At 38.3% G+C, this 27,514-nt stretch overlaps 1 protein-coding gene across 1 annotated transcript; it reads left to right on the forward strand.

Annotated features, from left to right (window-relative positions):
* The first annotated feature begins 425 nt into the window (after positions 1 to 425).
* Positions 426 to 27,514, forward strand: fzd6 (frizzled class receptor 6). The gene is made up of 9 exons (XM_073872665.1): positions 426 to 628; positions 1,696 to 1,742; positions 2,318 to 3,571; positions 4,139 to 4,399; positions 16,551 to 16,747; positions 22,329 to 23,343; positions 23,429 to 23,577; positions 24,488 to 24,811; positions 25,627 to 27,514. The coding sequence occupies exons 4-9, from the start codon at positions 4,220 to 4,222 to the stop codon at positions 25,691 to 25,693; spliced, it is 1,932 nt and encodes a 643-aa protein (XP_073728766.1). The 5' UTR covers positions 426 to 628; positions 1,696 to 1,742; positions 2,318 to 3,571; positions 4,139 to 4,219; the 3' UTR covers positions 25,694 to 27,514.

The raw sequence follows: 27,514 nt of genomic DNA on the forward strand, positions 1-27,514 counted from the left end.
TGGTTTAAGATAATCCCTGTCCGGGAAACCACCCTTAAATGTCAAGGGCTCCCTGAAAACCTTCCATCTGTTCCATGAGATTGTAAAATCTAAAAACAAAATTAACAAAACAAAACACACAGAAAACGGTAAAAGACAATAGGGTTAATGTTTAAAAATAAAATGTAAATAGGGAGACATCAAACAGGAAAATGTGAACATTGCAGTCAGGTGGAAAATTTGGAACAATGTTATAATAAAGTATCCTAAATATGTTAATGAGAGGAAAAGTTTGGTGTCTAGACTTGGACTTGATAAGCATTTTTTGGGGGAAAGGGGAGGGGATAAGGGTCTTAGATTATTGTTGCAGTATTTAAATGATAAAGTCCTGATCTGACCCACACTCCTAATCAGTAGGTGGCGGTAATGCAACTAAAAGTTGTTTGCCAACCATGAACCGTCAGTAAACTCAAGAAGATAAAAGCAACACCTCACCTCATGATGAAGCAGCAGTGTTGTTTCGAAAGGGGCATCACGGAAAGGTCACAAACAGATGCACTAAAATGTTCCTCTGTGAGTTGTTGTGAAGTCTCATGTTTCGACGAAAGGAACAAACACAGGCTCGGGCAGCGGTTTGCAACAGCGCATGGTAGGAAACATAACAAAACAAAACATAAAGGGGAATAAAGGGGAAACAAAGATGTGGAGGAGAGCACGATTATAGTAAATGCGAACAAGGAGTAAATCCTAAATGCTGTAACGGTGGGGGAGAGAGAGCATAGCGCAGGGTACGGAGGATGTCAAGCGAGACAAAAAGTCTTGAAAATACAAAATGTAAGAGTGGAAAATGGGTTAACATATTCTGAGGCCCTGAAGAAAGTGGAACAAGAAACAAAAGAAATGAAGAAAGCTGAACCTCAGAAAATGAACAAAAGCATAGAAGAGACTGAGAAAGATCCAATAGAGATTCACAAAATGTCTTTTGTAGCATTTATAGTTGAAGTGGTTAACTGCTCGGCACAAACGGAAAGTCGGACAGAGAGAATTAAAATCATAGAGCTGCTGAAAGGTATTTGGAAATAGAGGAAATTAATGTGGAAATGATCAATGAAAATCTAAAAGTACAGGTAGGAAACACCCAGACAGCATGTGGTTGTACATCAAAGTTTATATGAAAATAGGAAAACACAAAACTGGTAATTATTTTTTTTTTCTCACCAAATGTTTTCAACCAAGTAGTGCTCCATACACCAATTCAGTAGGTGCTGGAAAAAGCACTTTTAGTTGGTTTGTCAACCACCATTTAAACAACAGAAGAAGAAGTAGTAGTAGTTGTTTCGAAACAGTGGTGAGAGGTCTACAGACGCTCGAGTTATATACTCTCTTTTTCAGAGTACTTACATTTTAATTATGTATTTGTATATAAAGACAGTTTAAACAAATTTGTTAAAGTTTTATAGATAATTCCTGCCTATCCTGCCTTTTTAAGTAGTACTCGAGACAAAACTTTTGTAAAGTTACCCGAGTTCAAAATTAGTGTGTTAAATAAGTACTGCATTTACCAAGTGTACTGAAATAAATAACTGCTGCTGTTTTTTAAATCTCATTGTTTTACATTCCAGAATCTGGACGTTTGGTTAACCATGTAGAAATAAAAGATTATATAAAAAACATTCACAAACGTATTGAATGTTGTTTGTACTTTTGTTTTCACAGTGGGCTGATCTCACATGCAGATGCACTTGAAGCTTGTGTTGGTCTTGGTAAGTGTCATTGTTATTGGCACACTGCAGTTTAATGAAGTTGAGGTCAGTTGCGAATCATTCTCGCCTGGTGGATCTGTCAGTGGTCTGATCAGGGCTAGAGATTCGCTAGATAAACACATCAGCATGAGACTGCAGATCAGACCCGTAGTGTTTCATCTGTTCTCATCCTGCACTGCTGGTGACACCTGGCCCGCTGCCCTGCTTTGTTTTTATACCTACGAAATGTTAAGAAATTCTGTCAGCAATGACATTACAAACATAAAGACAGTATTCTTTTCGAAAGTCCTGTTTGGTGAATTTGGTATCATTCATTGAAAACTTTTAACATCATTGGGTGTCTTAGTATTTGTGCAACAATTTAATTGGAGTTACAGATTGTGTGACTACTCAAAAGGGTTAATTATTGTAAAATGTATTTACTTAATATGATTGTATCCTTTTATAAAGTTGCTGCTTGTGTTTAGAGTCAAGATCTGTAATACGATTAAAATAAGGTCATGAAAGGTTTTCCTAATTTTTAAAATCAAAAAGAGAGACTTAATTTGGTAAAAATATAACCATTTCACCCCCAGGTTGATGACATCATCAGAAGTATGTCTGAGCACAATGGAGAGGTCACATCGATCCGTGTCCTTAACAAAACAGCTGGAGGTCAAGAAAAGAGGAACCTTTAAGATTTAATCAATGTTTTCTCTACAGCTGCTGTCTGTCTGGAGTCTCTGATTTTCAGTGTTTTCATCGCTTGTCATATAATGCTTACAGATAAGGGATTGTCTTTAAAAACAATGACAAAAAAAGATATATTTTACAACACATTGTTTCATTGTACCTTTACAGAAAATTATTCCATAATATCTAAATTTGGGGGTGGGGTCCCTTTTGGCTAAACTAAGTTATTAACAAGTCACAGTAGTTTAGTCTAAGATATATTTTGGTAGAGTACTGTTTGCTGAGGTGATGTAGTTGTTAAGATAATTCTTGTATCTGTACTAAATGTTCCTCATGCAAATGAGTAATTTCCTGAATTTACCATCTGCTCCAACTAAAGTTCCTAATATGATTCTTATGTGGGGATCTGGTACAAACCCTATGGAGTTTATCAGATATTGTGGACACATGTACCATGCTTAAGCAAGTGCAAATAAGTTGGAAATTTCCATCCTAATGTTTCAAAATAAAATAAAAAAAGTAAAGCTACAATGTTTCCATGTTTACTGATTTCTAATTTTGATCACAGTTTTATTCCCAAAACGTGTTTTGTTGAAGTGTCTCTGTTATATCCCTGCTGAAAAATCAATAAAACTATTACAGAAAACTCTAATGGTTTACATTAAAATACCAATAGGAACCTTTAGCTTTTACCATTACAACCACTACACTGTACTGTGTTTTGGGTCATATTCCATTAGAACCAATACAATTCCCAATAAAACCAATAGAATTTCTGTGACGGTGTCTGTTGTTTTTTTGGCAGGGATTTTAAAACATGCTAGCAGAACGTTGGTATACGCACAGCTAATATTCATTCAAATTTCGATTGAATTGAATCTTATTACAAACATAAACAACTGTTTATAAATGCTATCGTACGTTCAACACTATGAAGTAGCGATCTGCGCATGCGCAGGCTAAAACTGTTTTTAGGAAGTCAGAAACTCTGGCGAAGCGACTTTTCCCTTCTGGCCTGTAGGAATATTTACGGATCGTTAAATGAAGAATTTCATTATAAATCTCACATTTTGAGAACAAAGAAGAGCATCGTGTAACGTTACTTGTATTAAGACACAAACTGCAATGTTAAAGAGCGATATAAGTTACTTCTTCTGGTGAGTGAGCTTTATACAACACAAATGTTTTTCAGTAACTTTAGTTAACTCTAGGCTGTTTGTGATCGTTAATAGAGATAAGACAACGTAAGTATCGCCTTGAAAAACATTACAAAGTTAATAATTTTGGTGGAGTTAAAACATAACATAATCAAAACAAGGATTTAATCGCTTATGAAGACGCGACCCTTGAGAAAATTAACCACGGTTTTATTGTGGTAAAAGTGTAGTAACTCTGTTTTTTGGTGGATTGATTAACGTACTACCAGCAAAACCATGGTTTTATTACACTTACCATTGTTTAACTAACTTATAGTTTTTAAAAACCATGGTTATTTTGTGGTTACCATGGTTTTACTACAGTTACCATGTTTTTTTGTTAACTGTAGTAAAGCCATGGTTAATTTTCGTAAGGGGATCCGTGAACGCATTAGTCCCTTCTTCTTATTTAACTCGATGTCTAAAATGACAATTTTTCTGAAGGTTAGTAATAAAAGATTTAACATGCCTGTTGAGATCATGTTTGTGTGTCATTTTTTAATGTGTGCGCGTGTTTCTGTTTTGCAGCTCACCTGGATCTGATGTTTGTGTGGAGGACTGATATCTGACTGAAGATCACCTTGAATCTCCAGACTGCTGTTGTCGATCATGTGGATCCTGCTGTGTTTGAGCTTCATTTCAGTCATGACAGACTCTTGCACGAGCCACAGTTCGTTCACATGTGAGCCAGTGCGTGTGCAGTGGTGTCATGGCATGCCTTACAACAGCACGTTTTTCCCCAATATGCTTGAACATTATGACCAGGACATCGCTGCCAGTATGATGAAGGTGAGGTTTGGTGAACGTCATCCTTGAAACTGCAGCTCACCATGCAATTCATTGTTTCTTCTAATTCATAGGAGGCCAAAACGTATAAGACACATGTAAAGGAAAAAAAACACATTTCATATAAATAACTAGTCTCAACATTCAAAAATCATGAATCATTCACTTGTATTTAAAGGGTTCAAATCATGAACAGACTTTTTCCATGTTCAAGGGCTAAAATTGGGTCCCCAGGGCTTCTATCAACCTAGAAACGTAAAAAGAACAACCCAGTAACTTTGTTTGGGTGAACCATTCTTTGCAATCATGTGAAAAATTAGGCCGTTCATATTTTGCCTGTTTTGTGAGGTAGGTAGCAAGGCGAATTACAATAATACCGGCCCTTAATCTGCACTATCCAACCACAGCACTGCCATTTACTGCAGAGAGAAAGAAAGAGAAAGACAAAAAAATAATTGACAGCACAAATAAGTTTCAATAGAGGGTATGCATTGATGTCATTTTTCCAAGTGACTACGCCGGAGCACGTCCTGTTGAGTGGCAAACGTTCAACAAAATGGCTAGTTTTCATAGCGGGTGCTGCAAAAATGCCAGTAAAATTGACTATTATCAGCTTAAATTAAATTAAAGGCGTAGTCCACGATGTTTGAAAAACGCTTTGGAAAATTAGACGGGCCGACTACCAAAACACACTTATAGCCAATCAAATCAAATCAAATGCCGGGTTGCGTATGTGTGGGGCGGGTCTATCAACAGAAGGTCCAGATTCTATTGGGGTAGGGGCGTGTTTGTTTAGGTGATTTCAAATATCAACATTGGCTTTCAAACATCATGGACTCCGCCTTTAAAGGCTCTCTAAGCGAATTCACGCGTTTTAGACCATAAAACATTTTTTGTTACATAAAGCAAACATCTCCTCACTATCTGCTTGCTGCCTGTCCGCTGATCAAGCTGTAAAAAAAACGCGATCTCTGTAGACAGCACCGGCTCTACAAACTTCAACATAAACACAATGGCCAAACCTGCACCACAAAACAAAACAAAGTATTCCAGCCAATAAATGCCAAGAAGGATTTGGGGGTTGGGTTTGGGCGCGTTCATGAAAGCACGGAAGGGAGGGAGAGGAGTTAACTACGCTCAGTTTGTTTGAAAAAAACATTTGAAAAATCAACACACCGATTCGCTTAGAGAGCCTTTAAGTTGGACTTGATAGCAGAGGTGGACAATACTTAGTTACATTAGTTACATTATCCAAGCATCTGTGCTTTATTTGGGTTTTTGTCTTGGGAAAATTTTTACTTCACTACATTCTAAAGCATATAATCATACTGTGTATTCTTTAATATTGCATATTAAAATGTATTTAAAAATACTTAAGTAATTACTTTTTACTTGAGTAAAATTAAGAAAGTATTAGATGTTTAATAAAACTTGTATTTATGAAATGTAATAAAGTATTAACATATATGTTTTGGAATTTATGTTTTCCAAAGAAAAACACTGATAAAATACAAATACTTGAAAAAAAACTTTTAAGAGGAAAGTAAAATATCTAAGTAGTGTCCATCTCTGCTTGATAGTGACCCTAGCAACTTATCAACCCACCTGTGGTCTGTGGACGTTGGAATGAAAAATCTATTTTCTTCTCCTTTAGGTGTTTTTTGGCAGTCTTTAAAACGAAAGCTCAGAATTCTTGTTAATCTGTTAGTACAGTCTATCGCACAGCAGCTTTCTCCCATTTCGACGCGTTTTCACTGTACACAAATTCTGTCGCTTTAACTTTTGCCACTCACTGGGCGTAACCGCAATCACTTTTGCCCAAAGGTGACGTCACGTGCATACCCTCTATTACAACAAACCACCATCATTACGATCAGTGCTTGCATTTCATCAGCTCTTTTGCATTTTAAAGGACACACCCAAAAACAGCACACTTTTGCTCAGGCCTACAAAGTGGCAATTTTAACATTCTATAATAAATGATCTATAAATGAGTATTTTGAGCTAAAACTTCACATACGTACGCTGGGGACACCAAATACTTATTTTACATCTTTAGAAAATCTCCTAATATGACCCCTTTAAGTTTGAGGCTTCATAATGTCGATCAGCTAAATGTTGTTGGTTCTGAAGCACGTGCTCATGAGAGATAAATACTTTATTAATCCCCACTGGGAAATCGGTTTACATGAGCAGCAGCCAAACAGAACCCAACAATACAAAAGTACAGATATGCTAGACAATAAATAGAATTTACTATGTACAGCAATACACAGAATACAGTATGTACCACAAAGAGTGACTAGAGAGCTTTACAGTCAAGGGTGTCGTGTGTATGGTTTTACATTTGTATTATATTAAGAGTATGGTCTCTGCACATGCTGGATGCATTGTACATGCAGTCTTATTCCAATGGGAACAAATGATTTTCTGTAGCGCTCGCTGTTGCCTTGAGGTGGGATCAGTCTCCAGCTAAAATGACTCCTCAAGCTAACAAACATGTCAAGAAGAGGGAGAGCGGTGTTGTCCAGAATGGTCAGGAGTTTAGTCATCGTTCTCTTTTCAGTAACCACCTCCAGAGTATAACAGATCTTGCTTTCCTGATGAGTTTATTTGACTAGGGTTATTAGTAAACAAGTCAAACATTTTGTTGCGTACAATAAATTACTTTAGTCTCCTTAGGAAATACAGTCGAATTTGTCCCTTCCTGTATATTGCCTCTGTATTCTGAGTCCAGTTGAGCTCATTGTCAATGTAAACTCTCAGGTATTTGTATGAGAATGGTTTAGGTTCAGTAAACACAGTATTTCTGTGTGAAACAGAGCACATTCCTGCAGTTGTCTCATTGAGGTTTCACTGAAGGATTAAGGTGCTTTTGTAGGCGTATCAAATACGCTGCCTCGTGTAACACATAAGAGAGAAGCCCTTGGCTCTATTGTTCAAACCTTTAAACATGAGATCAGGAAGGAAGGAAACTCCAGGGAGAAAAACCCTGACTACAATACAGTCCATGTTCACACATTCACACAGTCCTCTTGTGTTTTTCTTCACTTTGTTACTGTTACAGTTACTTTGAAAAAAGAAATAATGAAAACATCTGCTGTTGATTTAGATACTTCTGATTTGTATCCTCATACGTGAAAACACATGCGTTCCACTGAGCAATTAAAAGAAAAAATGTATCTGAAAATTTATAAAAGCTTCACATTAAAAGCAATGGTTGTTTGGGCGTGAAACCGTTTTTTTTAAATTATAAATAATGCTAAAGTAATGCTCAGAAGATCTTGGGTTAATAGTCTGTTCACACGTTTGATAAAGGTCCTGGCCTGAACACATCAACATGGCATAATTCAGTTACAGTCATAGCGCCACCTAGAGGCAGAAGGAAATACCATGTTTTACGCTGTGACTTACTGCTCTTAGACATTTAACCATATCAACATCATATTTCATCAGTCTAATCTCAAGACATTTTGTGATGATAAATAGCGATGAGCTTGGCTTTTCATTAAAGGGCGTGTCCGTGGCGGCCTCGCAAAGTATCGCTAAATGAATCACATTTTTGACTGCCTAAACAAGCTCAAAAAGTCATGAAATGTTGCACACGTCTAAAATGTGGTGAAAATGTTCATTTGATATAGGCTTCAGAACTGGGGGTGTTAAAATGGCTCTGTAGCGCCACCTACAAAAATTCAAAAGAGCAGCTTGTACAGAAAAAGTCTCTTGAGCCAAGCTCTAAACCCCACAGGAATTCTGCCATTTAAAATTGTTCTATTTTTTGGCTTCGTACTTTAACAAACTCCTCCTAGAAATTGAATCAGATCATTATCATATTTGGTCTGTGTCATCTAAAGCCCTTTGCAATGCTAAATTGATGAGATCTTGACTTTTCGTTGGAGGTTGTGTCCATGGCGGCCTGGCAATTTTCTGTGTTTCGCAGTGAAACAGGAGGTTGTACTAACTCAGGCTTAAAATGTCCAATCCGACCCACGCTTCACATGTTTGATAAGAGTCCTGGCCTGAACACATTAACATGGCAATATTTCTGCACTTTGTAGAGCAGGGGAAAAGATGGAGAAGCATGGAAGCATGGAGAAGAATGCACATTTCAGACACGCGCTCTAAAGATACATAAAACATTTATTTAATTTCAGTGATGCCACTAATTTATGCTATGATTTTAGTAATGTGTTAAAGGGGTGGTTCTTTGTTTAATTTCAAAACTCAACAAAGGAGAACAAATCCAGCCTTATGAAAACAATGGATGTAGTTTATTACCTGGGTAGCAGCGGAGTTTTGCGTGTGTGTTTGATGCGCTGGAATTTCATTAAAAAGTCCCAACCGGGTCATAAGTTGCATGTGGTAAGTAAGACTTCTGTCTTATGTTGGAAATAGGCGCGTGCATGTTATATCAATGACACGAACATATAAGTTAAACAGTGTTGTATAGTGTTGCGTGACTTGTACTTGCTCCTCCTTCTGAATTTTTTTGTACGTTATCGGAAATAATCTGTAAAGCTAATCTTTTTTTATAAATCTCAGTGTTTCCCCTTCCATTATATAAGGGGGCGCCCCGCCCTCCTAACGGCTCGACCCGCCCCCCTTGAAGGTCAAGTATATTTTATTTTATTTTCTTTATAGCGCCAGATAACTATTTGTTATTTTATTAAACAAACTAAATAGCCCTCAAGTAATATGTTATTTATCTTATTTCTACGATGGCATGTCTTTTTGTCTGTGTTTGCGCGTTTAAAATTATCCAATTGAGGGCGCACATTTATATTTTACTGTTCGGCTTAATTCACAGAATGCGCGCTCTGTTATGTTGCGTGCAGCGCACGCCTCATAACTGAAAAGGTGACTGTGTTTTCCCACACACACGCACGCATTCTCTCCCTCTTTATCATGCTGTACAGTAGCTATATGCTATAACTCTGTGTAACAGTAACAGTGTATGCTGTCATATTTCTGAATTTGCATCGATTTGTCTGCACTATTAGGCTACGCGACCAGGGCTTGACATTGACACCCGCCACATGCAGGTAGATTTCGGCTGTGGCGGGTAAGACAGCCAATCCCACTAGCCACTTTGGCTGGTTGAAATTTTTTTTTAATTGTAGTTTTCTTAAAAGTTATGCGAAATTATAAACAATGCGCAATGACACTGGGAAACTACAACTCCCATGAGCACTCCCTGCACCCAGCGCAACGTACTGAGATGCGTGCACGATGCAGCGGGCAACGTTTTACCAGAGAGAGCGCAAAAGCTGATGGATTTGCGAATGCACGGGACGCAGTCTGAGCGCTCCACTGTTAATATATTAATTTAAAGTTAATCTATTTATGCTTTTCCATAGCACAAAAAGACATGATGAGAAAACAGCAGTAAGGCTTCAATGTAAATGTATGGTTATTTTGTCAGACAATTATAAATCGAGATTATATATCAGGATTTCAGCAGAATTAAAGGAACAGCTGGTTGGATTAAACTCAAGGTGTGACTGGATTGTGTTTACTCACTACTTTATAGTGTACTCGTTTTATGTCTGACAACAGAACAGATAATAAAAAAAAAACAGGATTATTCTCTCCAACAAATGCATCATTTAAAATTTGTTTATCATATAAATTTATTAACTAACATTGACGAACAATGAATGAGCAATTATATATATTCTTATATATATATATATCTAGCTGTAGCTTGTTTACCTGATTTGCGTGACATCCCCCGAGTAACGAGTTACAATAGTCTATTCTAGAGGTCATAAAAGCATGGATAAGCTTTTCTGCATCTGATGCAGACAGCATATGAATGTGCGTAGCTGGCTTGCCACTACTTTTTCTAATATTTTAGAAAGAAAAGGTAGATTTGAGATTGGTCTATAGTTATTAAGATCTCCCTGGTCAAGGTTTGGTTTTTTATGAGCGGCCTAATAACTGCTAGTTTGAAAGCTATTGGAATGTATCCTAAATCTAGAGATGATTTAAAGTAGGGATGTTAACAATTAATCGATCTTCGATTAATTGTCGATAAGAATTAAATCGATAAAACTTAACGATTGTCGAAAAAGCAAGCACGTGTGTCTGGCGCCTGCGCAAAGCACATACACAGCTGGTGAAAAAACTAACCAAGCGCGAAGAAGTTAAACTAGCCATGATCACAGCGATGCTCGATGCCAAACACACACTTGGGCTTTTTAACCTCATTCGAGATGAGGCTGGCTGCTAACGCAAGAAAATGGCATCCGCAGTGGATCTGAGAGGGTCCGATGACAAAAATTTAAACAGTTCGGATACTGAAAGCAAAGACCCTCTTCAGGGAAGCCTGCAAGATTAGCATGGCTACGCTGCTAACAGTGCTTTACACAGGGAAGGAGACCAGAAGCCGTTTTTAATAAACAGATTAAAATGTAAAACTTAAATTCTGGCAAGAAACTGTTAAACGTAAACTGTAACTGACTGTAGTTACACTCTGAACGCCCGCAACATATATCATTGATCATCATTATTGACTGGCTGAGGCGCTAAACGCTAAACACTTTTGCAGGTTTTCTAATGGAAGTTTGAAGTCTTCATAATATAAGCATCTTTGCTGAAACTACGCCGCAGCTGAGGTGACAACGGGAAAAGTGCCCTTTGTGTGCTTATTGGATATAATTACAACAAGCGGTGTATCAATGACTCGAAAAGCGAGGTGAACAACTAGAAAAATAACACTTGATGATAATGGAACTTTTAGTTTGTCATGGACGCACGGACTTTCATCCGACTGTGCGGAGTGCCTGTTATGAAGTGGAGTTTACTGTGTCTATTAGTCATTATATTTCATTACGAGATTAAATTGTTGATTCTTATCAAAACACCAACTACATGGACTCATTTTACAATCCCACTAGCATGTTAATTAGACAAAATAAAATCTTAAGTGCGTAAAAATGCCAGCTTCCTCACACGAATTATGTCATTGGCTATGCCACTGCTGTAAAGGCTTATTGCACTATTACTGTTAACGATTATTCGATTGATTGATCGTTAATTTAAATGATCATCGAATATGGGAAATTGCATAATTTGACATCCCTAATTTAAAGATATTTAGTACTGTGTCTGACACTACATGAAATACCTTTTTAAGTAAGTAATGGGAACAGGGTCTAATCAGGGGTGCAAACTTGTCACCTTTCGGCGAAATTCACCGTTTTTGATACAAAATAGGTCATTCTTGTGATTCGTCTAGATCCGATGAGTTTTTGAAAATGAGGGGTGAGGGGGGTCTGCGACATGGTAGCAGTAAATGAAATTATGAAAATCATGCCCGGCTATTGTGGTAACGATGTCAAATTACTAGCCAGTTTGGCGGGTTATGTTTTACAATTTATAGCCACCTCATTTGCTGCCGAAGTTTAAGCAGTCTGCAGATTGAGTGCACATACTTAACTCGTAGTATTTTCTCATTTGAGGTTACGCACCCGCGTCACGTTGCTGTGCGCGTGGTCATAAAGCTTAACATTTGTTCACGCACCGCAGTTTTAAGTTAAGTGATTTTAAGCCGTTGACAACAGTGCTATATGCGCTATATACCTGTTTCTGTTTAAGAGGAGCGTGCAAGCCGCGTATCCGCTTATATAAGAGCGCTTGTGTCTTGTCACCTTTTTCACCCCTGATGAGTTTGCACCCCTGCTAATAAACAGGACGATGATTTGGATGACGTTACTAATTTAGAGAGCTCTTCTATTGTAGTAGGTTTAAATGACTCAAGATGTTTGTATGGTAATCTAGTGTTAAATGTACTATTGGGTAGAGCGGTGGCTGCTTGCGTAGTGTCTATGTTTTCCCTAATAACCTTAATCTATGTTTTCCCTAATAACCGTAATTTTGTTAGTAAAGAAGTTCATGAAGTTGTTACTATTGTGTTGGAGTTTACTATTGGTTTCTGTTTGTTCTTTTGTTTCTAGTCAGTTTCGCAACTGTGCCTCTAACTTTGTGCTTCGGTAGTTTCTTTCCATTTTTCTAGCTACTTTTTTAAGAGCTGCAGTATGATGGTCATACTATGGAGCTGGCGGTTTTTCTTTGATTCTCTTTTTTCGAATGGGAGCAACGGCATCCAACGTGCTAGAACAAACGTTGTTCAGGTTAGGCTTGCCGCGATAGTCGGTGAAACGGTGATAACCGGTGCTTCAGCCTCTCACCGGTTAGAACACTTGCCCACCGCAACACCGTCTTTCACCGTCGTTTTGATATATTCGTGTAATTAAATAATTTAGTTTCCTTAGAGAGAGTAAACACATTAAGAACTGAATGTGTCTGCTGCCTGAATTCAGTGGAGCTGAACGCGCGTCACATCACAGAGCAGCAGGTGTCAGATTTCATTTATTCCTGAGTGTGCGAGGCAGGCTGACTGACATGACAATGGCAGAAGCCGCGTGCTTACTCGTTTTTGTTATAATATACATATATGATGTTTAATATAAGCGAGATCGTTTTGTTGTTGTGTTTTTCATCAAGAAAAATAATTAACCCATCATTCAAGCAGCGTTTTATGGAAAAGTAGCCGGTTGCTCTGCTTGGGACTGGCGGGTTCTGTGAGAATTACATGCGCACATTGACTCAAGCACTTAATTAAACCAGCTGTTGGACTCGCATTGCACGCAAATGTATACGCGATTTAACGCAGCTTACGCAAGCGTTAACAGTTTAAACAGTTGCGTAATTCAAAAGTGAAAGTAAAATGTGCACGTCTGCATGCGCATTTATAAGCCCCTCCCAACCAGTGATACCGGAATCACCGGGTTTGTGATGCGCCGATTAACCGGTGAGAAAATTCTGTCACCGCGGAAACCTTAGTTCAGGTTTTCTATTATAATATCCAGATCTACACGGTTATCTGCTACATGTTTCATTTGAGACAGGTCTGGAAGAGTGCTAATAAAGCTATCTTTAGTGGTGGAAATTATTGTTCTGGCTAATCTGTAGCATGTTGTAGACTGAGTGATCCTATTTAGAAGTACAGTGTATGACAAAAGGCAATGGTCTGAAACGGCATCGCTCTGGGGTGATATTTCGATATCATTAATATTGAGTCCGAGTGACAGAATTAAGTCTAATGTGTGCTTACGAGTATGCGTGGGCCCTGACCCGTTTTGTTTAATACTGAGAGAATTTAGAACATCCATTAACGCACGTCCTAATGCATCTTTTGGGTTATCCACATGGATATTAAAATCACCAACGATAAGAGCTTTACAGTGACTGTAAGCTCAGACAAGAAGTCTGTTATTTCTTTAAGAAAATCTGTGTGGTGGCCCAGAGGCCTGTAAATGGTAGCTAAGATGAACGAAAGCTGTTTGTTGTTACGATCATTTATTTCCATATTTAACAGTATTATTTCAAACAAATTAAATCTTAGTTCGGATTTATGGTTTACTTTAAATATTTTGTTGTATATTGTAGCTACACCACCCCCTCTCCCTTTTAAACGAGGAACGTGTTTGTAATAATTGTCTTGTGGGGTGGATTCGTTTAAACTGATGTAATCGTCTGCTTTAAACCAGGTCTCTGTTAAACAGAGTGCATTTAAGTTTTGGTCTGTAATTATTTCATTGATAATAGGTTCTTTATTGGTAAGCCATCTAATGTTAAGAAGGCAGATTTTTAACATTTGAGTTTCATCTGTTAATGTATTGTGTTCTAATTTTATGCTAATAAGATTTGTACGAGACGAGGTAAACGGTGCTCTGTATACAGTCGAGATGTGTGAATATAAATGGTGCATGATTGCACTACTGGATGATTACACCAATGGCTTGCATTTATTGGAGGACCACATTCCACATACCATCTTGCAAACAAATAATTGGATGCCAGTCTCATTATTATGCGGATCAGCATTCAGGAGTTGATATGCATTAACTTTTTATGGTTAAAAATGCGAGGGATATGAGGCTGGTTCATGAATGCACACTTGCAAGTGATCTGTGATTAATAAAGGAAACATTGCCTACAGGTGTGCGTACGCATGGTTTTATAAGTCGGAATATTATTTGACGTACACCATTTTTGGCTTACGTAAACTTTTAGTATCCTATGCAGAGTTTTATAAATGAGACCCTTGGAGTTTAAGAGCCAGTTGACAGATGGGACTGGTTTTTGGTCTCTTCTCTTGGGTTTTCATGGCTTCATACTGAAGTGTGTTAGGGGGACTTAAATTTAAGTGCGACCAGAATTTAAGGAAGCATTTTTGGATGTGTATTATTAGGGGATATCTGCCTAATTCAGCCCTGTGTGCCTTAGCAGGTGTTCTTCTCTGAACTCTTAAAATATTTCTACAGAATTCAGCATGCAGGGTTAGGGCGCAGTCACACCAAAAGCGCTTTAAACGCTTGCAAACGCAAGGCGCGACGCACTGCCTTTTTTAAAAAAAGAGCAGTGCGGCGCGGCTTTTCATGTTGCTAAGCAACCACCGAGTCAGCTGTCTTGTCAATCAAATATTGAAGCGTGAGCGCTCTTTTGCTGTTAACTGTCATATTAGCAGAAACTTTAAAAAGAGGGCGCTTGCTCTGACCTTGTTTGAGGGTGAGAGATGCATAAACACGCAGGAGAGAGTGAGCGAGTGGAGTCCGGTTCTTCAAAGCAACTGTAAACTTCACTGACCACAACGTAAGGCCCGCCTCTCCCCTCAATCGATTGGACAATGGAAGACGCGAATGACGTCAGGCGCTTTCTCCGCTCTCAGCGCTCCTTCAAAAACGCGTGCGCGACAGGCGGCAGAAAACCGCAAGGCGCTCGGCGCGCATAAACAGCGCGCAAACGCGCCCTGCCCATAGAATATCATTCAAAAAAGGCGCCTGCAACTGCCATAAACGCTTTTGGTGTGACTGAGCCCTTAGTCTCTCATATACAGGTATTTATCCTGCCTGTAGGTTTGTACCTGTTCAGTTTACATATTGCCTATTTTTAATGTACTGTATGCCTAAATACATAATACAATTAATGCATACTATACCTTCAATAGTCTATAAAATTAATAACTGATTCAAAAACAACATTTATCTCCATCAAGACTTAATCTGTTGTTATCTTCTTGGCATTTTCACTCTAACACTAACTTTAACTTGCCCATAATTTAAAACTGTGGTGAGCATTTAGTTAAAGGTCAGGTTCTTTCTGATCCCATTTTTCAAACCAAGCCTAAAGCTTGGTTTCAAAGCCTACAGTGAATGGCCGGTTTGGACTACAGCCTTTTACTTTCCGGTTGAATGATGTCAATAAAACAGTTTCAGACTAAACTCCGCCCACAGGAATACGTCAGTCGCCAGCTTTGGTTCAAACGGCTCTGATAAACTAAGCCGCTGTGGAATCACAACACACTAAACAAACGACACAATCAGAACGTGTTTCTGAAGGAGGGACTTCACAGAAGAAGGAAGACATCAGCACGTTTTTAGGACTGAAAAACAGCTGGTAAAGAGATAAGTAAACTGTGTGAAAAATTATGCGTTTTTTACACATGAAACATGAACACATGTTATATTGCGCACCGTAAGCACAATCAAAGCTTCAAAAACAAAGAAAGAACGGGACCTTTAAAAGCTATAGTAAGGGGCAAATTCCTAAAACAATATAAACTGAAAAACATATATCATAAAATATATAGTTAGCGTGACATAAAAAGACTCATTCTGTGAAATAGATTTTTGATCATTGGTCATATACTGGATTTATGTTCATTATTGTTTTTCAACTTACGCGATGATTTTTTTATATAAATCTTTTGACGAGTATATTTTTAGCATATAGGTAATATTATAAGTTGTAGATATATTACAAGATGTGATTTTAAATTACATGGTGTTTTCAACTGAAAAGATGCAACCACAGTATATTATTTTCATCATTATCGCTATCATTTACATTGCATTTAAAGCTAAATTATTTTATGTGTGAATAACCACTATGTGATTGAAGTTTTTTTTTGTTACTTTTTTGTACCAGAAGAAGTGCCTTTAAATCAGTTGTTGTAGTATATATTTCATGCACGTGTCAGATTTGATTTCTGTTTAGCATATTTTTGTACTGATTTCATTAGAGAACAAATAAAAGACAGTGGCATGTAATGTCATAATAAAAATGTTTCTCATTTGTCTCTGTCTAGCCCTTCATGCCCTTGGCTAACCTGCGGTGTTCCCCTGACGTGCATCTCTTCCTCTGTCAATCATTTGTTCCTGAGTGCACAGAACACACGCATGTCCTGCGTCCGTGTAGAGAGCTGTGCGAGCGTGTGGTGTCTGACTGCAGCAGGGATATGCTCACGTTTGGAATCAGCTGGCCTTTAGAATTACAGTGTGACAGGCGAGTACAACACCTATAATACCTGGAATTCACTATACACCACTTTTATAATCTCAGCAGATTTTAAAACAGTAGACATCATGCACTTACAGACTTTGTAAATTTGTTACAGAGAAAAACTGGGCATCATACACTTGACTTTCGAATTGTTCCAAACAGAAAAACACACACACATGATATGTTAAACATGCATGCATTTTTCCTCAATCCAACTAAATTTAATCTGGGTGCTGATAACCAAAGTACCCTAAACATTGCGAAGTGATTCAAATGTTGCTTTAGGTGTCCATTCATATATCCAAACAACACAGCACTGGGTGCATCGTTGAGTTTGTGCTTCATCCTTGGATGAAAGTCAGAGTTTTGGTGGAGATTAGATGTGCAGTGAAAACTAGGGGTGTAACGGTTCAAATTACTCACGGTTCGGTGAGTGTCAAGGTTTTAGGGTTACGATTTTGGTACGTTTCAGTGTGTGTATGTTTTCAACCTCTGCCAAAATCAACATTTTAGAGTACTTGTATTATTATACTCAATGTACCAACATACAGTGCCCTTCAAAATGAACATAAAATAGAACATTGGGTTACTTTTTAGATTCTACTCTGCTATCTTCAAGTTTTTTCACAAGAAGATCAGTTTGTTAACATTTAAACACAGAAGGCAATGTGTGGTGTTTCGGTCTAACCGGCGATTGCATGCTATCAACAACACTGATGACAGCGCAATAAGTGACTCGTCATATTATATGCAAGTTATTGCCTTGAGCATATGGCACCCGCGCTGTGCAGATTTACACACCGTGACAGTTTTTTGACCATCGCTGCTGCAGTAAACTTAAATAAAGCTGGTGGTGGCGCTTTTGTCCTTCGCTTGCCACACCGAATGGTCCGCAACAAACACACACACCAACATGTGAGGAGGAACTGTGAGGTTGGCAACAGATTTGCATACTTCGATTTTATTGGATAGGTACTCTCACATAAACAATGCTTTTTTCACCAAACTATTTTAGAGAGGTGTGGTCGAATCAAACGCGGTGTAGCTCGGTGCATTTGCATACCGAACCATGGGAGGATAACGGGACGATTCAATTCTTTACCAGAACCATTACACCCCTAGTGGAAACCCAATGGTCGAATGGCATGACACTCTTTTATCATTTATGTAATTTTACAAACTTTGCAGAATGTACAGTTTGTGCAGAGTATTGTGTGATACATTAATAAGTTGTAAATGATGAGTTTGGTTCCAAAACGCGATAAACGCCATTTTTGAAAAAAATGAGTTACTGCCAAAATCAGTATTATATCAGGTCAGTAGTTAAAAGTAAATTCTTAAGTTTACGCAAAATCCAATATCCGCTGTGTTATTCTGTCATCTTTTCTCCCTTTTTTCCCAAAATGCGACAAACGCCACTGCTCCTTTTTTACAGAACGCAATAAATCCATTTCTGATATTACAGCCCACCAGTCATGCAATGTAAACAAACAATGGCGGACGCGCTGAGTCCACGGAGTCCTAGTTTTCCTCATCTACTTTGTACTTCGTGATCAACAAACAAAACAAAATAATACTTTAATTGCATCGCTAAACCTGTGATGGTTTTCTGTGATGGGAAAGAAACGTAAGCCATCAGCATCTAATATTTTCCCGAGAGGCACTCGGGAGACGGGTGCTTGTTCTCCCGACAGCAAGCTTCTCATGCTAACACATTGACCCCAGAGGATCTTATGAAAAACTGTACATAATTTTACTCAAAGTCAACGAAAATCGAGCAGGACCAAAAACATTTTACAGCTGATCTCTGTGAAAGACGTTAAGCGAGGACGTCAAGTAACCGCAATGACAGTGATCTTAGTATGACAAAGTAAGTGTTTTGATTAATGACATTAATGTTTATATTTTTAATTAGTGTGTACAACTAGTCAACTAAATGAATATAACATGGCAAAGATGAATGCACATTTATATAGGCTATTGATTCAATAGATTTATAGCATTTTGAATAAAACTTGTCATGGATTTATTGCATTTTGTGGAAAAAATTATCCGTTTTTATAATAAATCTTTGAAAATCAACTTATGGATTTGAATTTTTTATGTTTTTATAACCTAAAGATGCTATGTGAAAGTTTGTAACAGAAAATAGTTGTTTTCATCTTGTCACTTTCTTGGTATAGAAAACACGTTTTTACCAAAATTTGTCAAAATGGATTTATTGCGTTTTGGAACCAAACTCTTCAAATATAACCCTATAAGCACAATTCTACTGTGCAGTGTGCGCATGTGCACAAGGTTTTTTTTTTTGGTCTGACTGAGAAAATACTACAATATACGAGTTTACATGCCTAATTTTCTCCTGTTGATCATATTACTGATAAGTCTACACCACCCCTTTCAATCCTATCAAAATTTGCGCGTTATTTGCCTCAGACACGTCTTCTGCGCAAGTTGAAAGTTTAAATCAAGAAGAGATTTGGCATGATGCTAAGGTAATCTTGATTGAGGAATGCATTTTTGGTTTCTACACAGCAGAGAATGAATTTGGACTTAACAGTAGTGCAGTAAGGTACAGCCTTCAGTTACAATGTAAAGTTTAATTTAGTAAGTACAGGCATATAAAATGGCCAATTTATGTTTACATGTGTTTATTTTTGTAAGATGTAAGAATTCACATGTTCCCCAGTTTAAATGGGATATAATTTTTATATATCTTTATTTAATTATATCTTATTATTTATATATATTATTCAATAAACTAGAAATGTGTAAGATGATTTTTGCATTTACATAGAATAAAGAGAATTACAGGTAAAACCAGTTTTTTTGCTTCTTAAAGGTGTAGCAGAGAATGTTTTTCTAATTTTAGAAAAGAACCGCCTTCCACACTTTTTAAAAAAATCCAATTGTGCAACATTCCTGATTGACAACTAGGAGGACCAATAGTCTTCATGATCCACCCAGAAAAAGAAAATCCTCTGCAATACCTTTAACAACTCACTGTTCCTTTTACCTAAGCATAGAATAATTTTAAAACAGTTTAATAGGCCAAGCCATCAAAACCAAACTGAAAAAAAAAAAACGTGGACAAGAACCGACAATTTTATTGAACCGTGGACAAACTGTATTGTTGCATCCCTAATAGCTACAGAATCAAGCTCCTCATTCACTACTCATGCTGTTTCAGGAGTGGCAACTGTAGTTAAATAATCCTCTACATTTTTATTTTGTGGCTCTGTACAAATTGCAAAGTTTGGAGAGTAAACCCGCAAGATGATTGTTCCATGTGTGTACGGAACAATACTCCCTCCTGAAACTTCCATGACTGACAATGATGTAACCATAGCAATGTTGTCTCATCTAGCGTCTATAGCATTAGCTATTTTATTTCAAAATAATATTAAAATGTTATGTTCTGCACTTTTAATAAACAACTGTTTACAGAGGTATTGTTTAAAGCAAAAAAAATTGTAGAAAAGTTGCTACCGAAGAACCTGTACTGTTGAAAACACAAATTCTGGGCTTGTTCTTGTTAATTTTTGCAAGATCTGGCAACGTGAGCAAAAGCTTGTACCTCTTTCACATTGATTTTCTGCACTGCGCGTACAGAAAAGAGACATGTTTTGTCCCTGATGCATGTTTAAATATGGTATTATTGACAAGAAGTTGTGCGGTCCTGCACACACTGCAGCTGTATTCAATATGGTAGTAGTAGAATTAGGTTTTGAACAGTTTTTGTACAGAACAGGATTAAGCATTAAAAGTAGAGATGCACCGATCCGACTTTTTCACTCCCGATACCGATCCTGGGCTTTGTATATCTGTCGATAACCGATACCGATCCGATACCATTGTTGAATTAATAATAAAATTGTTAAATGTGTAGAGTGCTTTCTGCTACATCTAGTATAATTTTATATTTAAAAAACAATAATTTAAAATGATTTACAAGTTGCAAGAACATTAATTATTAATCAAATGGCAGTGTTTAGTAGAACATATAATAGGCAAGTTTGATCAAATAAATATGCTAAATATATTTTCATTAATTGCGCAAAACTGTCACAGTAAAAAAAGCTTTAGTGCGCAGATGGTTATTTTGGGAATTATGTGCTTGACCGGAACTTTTATGCACATCCCGGGCGCAGAATTGATGAACCTAAATCATCCTGTATGCCAGTGGTTCTCAAACTGGGGTCCGGGGCCCCCAGGGGTCCGCGAGATGGTGCCAGGGGGGCCCTAGTTTTATGACATTTTTATAAAATACATTAATTTATCATGAATTCTGTGAAATTAAACCTAAAAAAAATAAGGCAGCACTACTTTGTATAATTTAATGTTTTGTTTAATTAAAATGTGAAGTTTTAGAACTGTTTTTGTCATAAATTTTCTTTGGCGGTGTGGGGGGGGCGAAGGAATGCAAAAAGTTTGAGAACCACTTCTGTATGCTACGATTATGCCTTCCTGTGTGCAGAATTGATGCTCTTGAAGCATCCTCTATGGGAATCCTCGCTCGATCGCAATGGATAGTTCATAACAAAGAGAATAGATTCGCCCTGTGTTCAGCACATTGTATTGGATTCATCTAAAGGCTTACTAAGACTTTATAAAATCAGATTTTTAAAATAGCCTACAGTTATCATGGGTGTGCGTTTGTGAGTTACGCGTTTCATCTGTCCACTTAACCAGTGTGAGTAAGTTAGAGTTTCTGTGAACTTAAATATCTTTAAATGTGCATTGGTTCCTTCACATGAAGTTATAGAGTATATTACGAAGACTTTAAATATAGTGCATACAAATGTTTATGGTGCTTGCTTTTATAATACTTTGTCCTTTTAATCGCTTGTTAGTAACAACTACGGGTAACGCATAGTATCGTAAGTTGGATCGGTCCTGTATGTTCGATATCCGATCCAGCAAAAAGGGCCCTGATCGCCCTGATATCGGATCAGTGCATCCCTAATTAAAAGGTAAAGTGACAACCGAATTTAGCTGCAGTGTAAAAGGGGTCTGTGTGTCCACGAAACACGAAACTGTGATGATTGACACAGCAGTAACCATAGCAACATTTAGCATTTGTGTGTTTATCATCCATTCTTTTGATCAAAGTAGTATTTAAGCAACAAAAGACTCATTTTGTTTTGTAATTTTAAGAAATCCACCATTTTCAGGGGCGTTGTGTGCTTTATATGTTTATATGTTCAGTCTGGATCTTAAAATGGGAAAGATCTTAATTCAGATCATGGATGGTGATTTTCTTTTATAAAGATTGTGTAATGCCCACTCCTTCACTTAAGTGTAGCCTGCGTGTTGGCCTTTTCGATATGTGGAATGAGATTTGGTTTATTTAAACTGTTTTTGATGAATTATTCGATGCAGGCCTAATGTTGAATTTGTTTCTGTTTATGATCTAAAACAGCATGTTGTCTTAAAGTATGATCTTGACCAGATTCATTAGAACTAATACTGTATGTTTATGTGTGTGGAACTGTCGACGGTAATAACTTCATTTCAATCTTTTGATGGCTGGTATTTCTTTAATCACTGCGATTTGTGTGTTGTTTTATCTTTGGTTTTACAGATTGGAATCATGCCACTTTTCTCCTGCTGGTTCTGCAGTTTCGCCTATCGAAGACGCAACCATGCCCAGAAGCTCTCTCAATGCCAATCGGGACCTGGGTTTCTGGTGCCCTCTTCAACTGAAGACTCGCCCGAGTCAGGGCGGCTCTTTTCTCGGGGCTCAAGACTGCGCGCCTCCATGTGACAACATGTACCTGAAAGCACATGAAGTTCACTTTGCTAAGACCTTCATTGGCGTGTGCTCTGCTGTGTGCTTGTGTGCGACCCTCTTTACTTTTTTAACCTTCCTCATTGATGTGAAGAGATTTCGCTACCCCGAGCGGCCCATTATCTTCTACGCCGTTTGCTACAGTTTCGTCTCTTTAATCTATTTCGTTGGTTTTCTGTTGGGTAACCAGGTCGCCTGTAACAAGCCTAGCATGCCGGGGCGCGTGTCGACTGTGGTACTGGGCACCCAGAACCGCGGCTGCTCGCTACTCTTTATGCTGCTGTATTTCTTTTCGACCGCAGGAATGGTGTGGTGGGTCATTCTGACCATCACGTGGTTTCTAGCGGCGGGGCCCAAGTGGAGCTGCGAAGCCATTGAGAAAAAGGCAGTGTGGTTCCACACGGTCGCCTGGGGACTTCCTGGAGCGCTCACGATCACGCTGTTGGCGCTGAACAAAGTTGAGGGAGACAGCATCAGCGGCGTGTGTTTCGTCGGCTTGTACGACCTGCCGGCGCTGCGCTGGTTTGTTGTGGCTCCTCTGGCAGTGGGGGTGCTGGCCGGCCTCTCGCTGCTTCTGGCGGGAATCGTGTCTCTCAACCACGTGCGTCAGGTGATCCAGCACGACGAACGGAACCAGGAGAAGCTGAAGAAGTTCATGATCCGCATCGGAGTGTTCAGCGGTCTGTATCTTCTGCCTCTGCTAATGCTGCTCGGCTGCTACCTGTACGAACAGGCTCGCCGTGGCACCTGGGAGAATACCTGGATCAATGAGCGCTGTCAGGAATATGGCATCCCCTGCTCCTACAGCGTAAGATATTCAAGCTGCCTTACAGATGCTGAGTATATCCAAGCGTCTAGTTCTTTGTTGAATGTTCTTTCTGTTTTGTTTGTAGAGGACTGATGCGGACCGTCCTGAGCTCTCGCTGCTTCTCATGAAGTATCTCATGACGCTGATTGTGGGAATATCAGCTGTGTTTTGGGTGAGCAGTAAGAAAACCTGCTCAGAGTGGGCATCATTCTTCACCAGAACTCGCAAAAAAGAGTAAGACCCATGTGTTAGGGTTATAACACATCACATATTTATATCATTATAGTCTACAGTAGAATTGATGCGAAAGATGATAGCTTGCTACTTTAGAAACCTGTGTGTGCTGTTTAAACTAAAAATGGCAAACGTGTTGTCTGTATTTGTATTCCCACCTAATACTGGGACACAGTACATCCACAGAGGGCAGCAGAAATCACTGGCAAAGATATTAACCTTCTAAGACCTGGATGTCCACACCATATTTTTTTGTTGCTTGCACCATAATACTTAATTCTGTGTAACTGGAACCTGTCGTACACAAATGTGGACAATTACACTGCTTCATGTTCACAGAAAAATATTTGGTTTATTAGTTCCTCCTAACCCAAAAATAGCTGGAACAAATCTTAAAAAAGACAAACCAAAGCTCGGGTCTTAGGAGGTTAAAGGGATAGTTCACTTTAAAATGAAAATTCTGTCATCATGTACTCATCTTCATGTTGTTTTAAACCTGTTTGAATTTCTTTTATCTGATGAACACAAAAGAAGATATTTTGAGAAATGATGGTAAACCCACAGCAGATAATGACCATTGACTTCCATAGTAGGAATAAAAATATATGATGGAATTTAATGGGTACTGCCAACTGTGTGCTTGCCATCATTTATCAAAATATTTTCTTCATTTATCACAATACTTCCAAAATATTTTGAAAGTCAATGGTCACTATTTTCTGTGTGCTTGCCATCATTTCTCAAAATATCTTCTTTTGTGTTCATCAGATAAAAGAAATTCATACAGGTTTAGAACAACAGTAAATGATGACAGAATTTTCCTTTTATAGTGAACTATCCCTTTAAACATGTTTCTAAAACATGTTGAAAATGGAGGAAATGTGTAATAGTTTTGTTTTTTATACTTCAGTCCCATCAGTGAAAGTCGTCGTGTTCTGCAAGAGTCCTGCGAGTTCTTCCTCAAACACAACAGCCGCGTGCAACACAAATCAAAGCACTACAACCCATCCTCGCATAAACTCAAGGTCATCTCCAAGTCCATGGGCACCAGCACAGGCGTTCCTACACCTGTGGCCAGTAACCATGACAACACACCCGTGTCTAAGGCCATCAGCCAGAACCTCTCAGATCGCCATCATTCCTCCGAGACGTCTGCAAGAGAACGTGCCGAGCCGACGCCGGCCGAGAGATGCGGTTCCAGTCAGGTCATCAGCCGCGCCGAAAGCCTCCGCAGGTTCTTATATGAAACTGAATTGATTTATTTGATGTTGTAGCATCTTTGTTTAATTAATTCCAGTAGAACATTATCTCAACTGGCAATAACATCACTAACAGTTTTTACTTGATGTATATAAACCTTTACTTTTATTCACTTTTTTCAAATCGGACCCAGGCTGCTTTCATATGTGGTCCTAAATCGGACATGTATCTAATGTGTTGCAGTGGGACTTTAGTCTTAAAGGTGCAATTCGTAAGATATTTGCAGTGAAATACCTGTTGTACACAAACGTGGACACTTACACTGCTTCCAATATTTATTGGTTCTTCCTAACCACAAATCTAAAATGCAAGCCAAACCAAAGCTCGGGTTTTAGGAGGTTAAGGTATACTGACTGTTATTATCTCAGGATCATGTACTGTAGACTTGAGAATGTTATGCGCTCCTGTTCTGGGCCAAGAGTAAACATTGCTCCCTTACATCATACTGTATTTGTATAAACATGTGATTGCATCACTTACTAATGCTGATCGTTGGAAGTTCTATACAAATAATGGGAAACATGGATACTTCTACCTGACATGTGCAGGGATACTAAAAAGTGATGCATTTTGGTAACATATACAGTAACATACAAGCATGTGATCCATAAAGCTGAAACTAAACCCAGAAATGTCCTTGAATCTACACATTATTGTATGTAATGAATCACTCCATTCATTCAGTGATTTTTGTTTGTGTAAGTGTCTGATGATGATCTCAACAGGTGTTTGGTACTTTGTCCTGCTCTGTTTTAACACACCTGCTCTTCTTCTATTGCTGTTTTGAAGGATGACGGTGAAAGAGAGTTTGCTGGAGACTGGACAATGCCCCGCTCATAGCATCAACTCCCAATGAAATCCCAGAATGGCTGTAACGTCCGGTTGGGACTCATTCTCTGTGGTTACTCTTGATCTGTCTATGCAGCATTGGAAGAGTGACTGAAATTCCTGTTATGCGTTCATGCAGTTGAAATCTTGACGGTAGAATCCCTTTTTTAGACTTTCAGCTTTATAAGGACAACATCAACTTGTCTGCATTTCTGGAGCGGCAGGTTAGGTATTGCACATTCCTTACCTTTTTCATCACTGGAAATTAGTCGTTACACTGGATTTTGGCCTAAACAACAAGAACTGAAGCCACTGGAAAGGATTTGTGCTTGGTTTAAAGTTGTATATGATTCTTGAAATGCATGAAAAAGTGGAAAAAGTTGGACGGAGTACAAGTGTACGGAGTCATTTGCTTACATTTGTACAAGAAATTTAAAATGATCAAAGCTCAGAAAGTCATGTTTCTCCAGGCTTGTACCCAAATTAGTCTTACGCATTTGCAAAAGAGCTTTTTTGAGCTTAAAATATCTCATTGCACGCACAAAAAAGTGTCAAACAACTAATTGACAGGTAGTTTTTAAATGCATCTCAAATATGTTCAGTGCACGGCTGCATGAAAGTCCTAAAGCTAAGAAATCCCTTAGATATAAGGTTAAGGATATCCTCCAAAGGAGTGAATTCCTGATATCTGCCTCCTTTTACTTACAGCCTTTTGAATACTTTTTAATCAGATCAATATTTATCATCCCAGAAATTCAAGTGATTTAAGTAAATTCTTCATGCTTATATGAAATAAGCCTGTTTCTCAGTGTTAAAATCACAAGTAAAACAATTATTTCTTGCCATATAAATATAACTGTGCATTCTGTGAGAGAGCACTTTTTATCATAATGTTTTATTACACTTTCCAAACAAACTGTGCTCTGAGGAAGGTTGAACTAAAGATGGTAAGATTCTGTGCCTAAACTTGAACTGCTTGCTCTCATAATGTTACTTGGACTAGATGTGTTCTGAACTGTGTACTGTACGTCCATACGTGTGGAAGTTTATCTATAGGTCATCCACTCAGAATCATGAAGTTTGGCATAATGACGGCGTTTTTAGGGCTGCCCTCGACCAAAGATTTTCCTAGTCGATTAGTAGTCGTTCATTTTCGCTATTATTCTACTAATTGCACGTTTATGATACTCATTTATTATTTAAATATATACACGGTGGAGGGGCATCTGATTTGAACGTTGTGTGTAATATTTCTAACATTATTTTATGTTACAGAGACATACTGAACCATAATAAGCCTTTGAAATATAAATTAAGCGCTCATGTTTAATAAATGCAAAGTATTACCATCAGTTACAATGTACAGCTTACGCTCAATTCAAATGAAATTAGTTTTAACTGGTGACCTCTAGTCATTTTTATAATTGCGGAGGTTGTCTGTGATCTTAGCCATGTCTCTAATTTTTCAAGTAAAAATTCTCCCGCAAGTGACCTACCATATTTCGTCGAACGCCGAGGTCCTGTGATCATTTAAGTACTTTAGTGTGAATCTGCCTCTCTGTAATTTGGCCAGGATTTGGCAGGTTCACATATAATTGAACTGCTGCCACGCTAGTGAAATTTTATGGGTGTCGCTGGTGATGGGTAAAACCATTTTGAGGGGCAGGAGGGATTTTAAATCTGCGATTTCTGCTTGAGAGGAGTTTGGTGCGGGTCTCCTTGGCCTTCAACATGTAGGCTATGAACTTAAAATATACTTATAAAATATTATCTGATTTATAAATGGCAATGGGGGTGGCAAGACTGTATCCCAGGGGTGGCAGCTGCCACCCCATAGATTCGCCCCTGC

The sequence above is a fragment of the Misgurnus anguillicaudatus genome, chromosome 10 (assembly GCF_027580225.2).
Source record: "Misgurnus anguillicaudatus chromosome 10, ASM2758022v2, whole genome shotgun sequence".
In the NCBI taxonomy this organism is placed as follows: domain Eukaryota; kingdom Metazoa; phylum Chordata; class Actinopteri; order Cypriniformes; family Cobitidae; genus Misgurnus; species Misgurnus anguillicaudatus.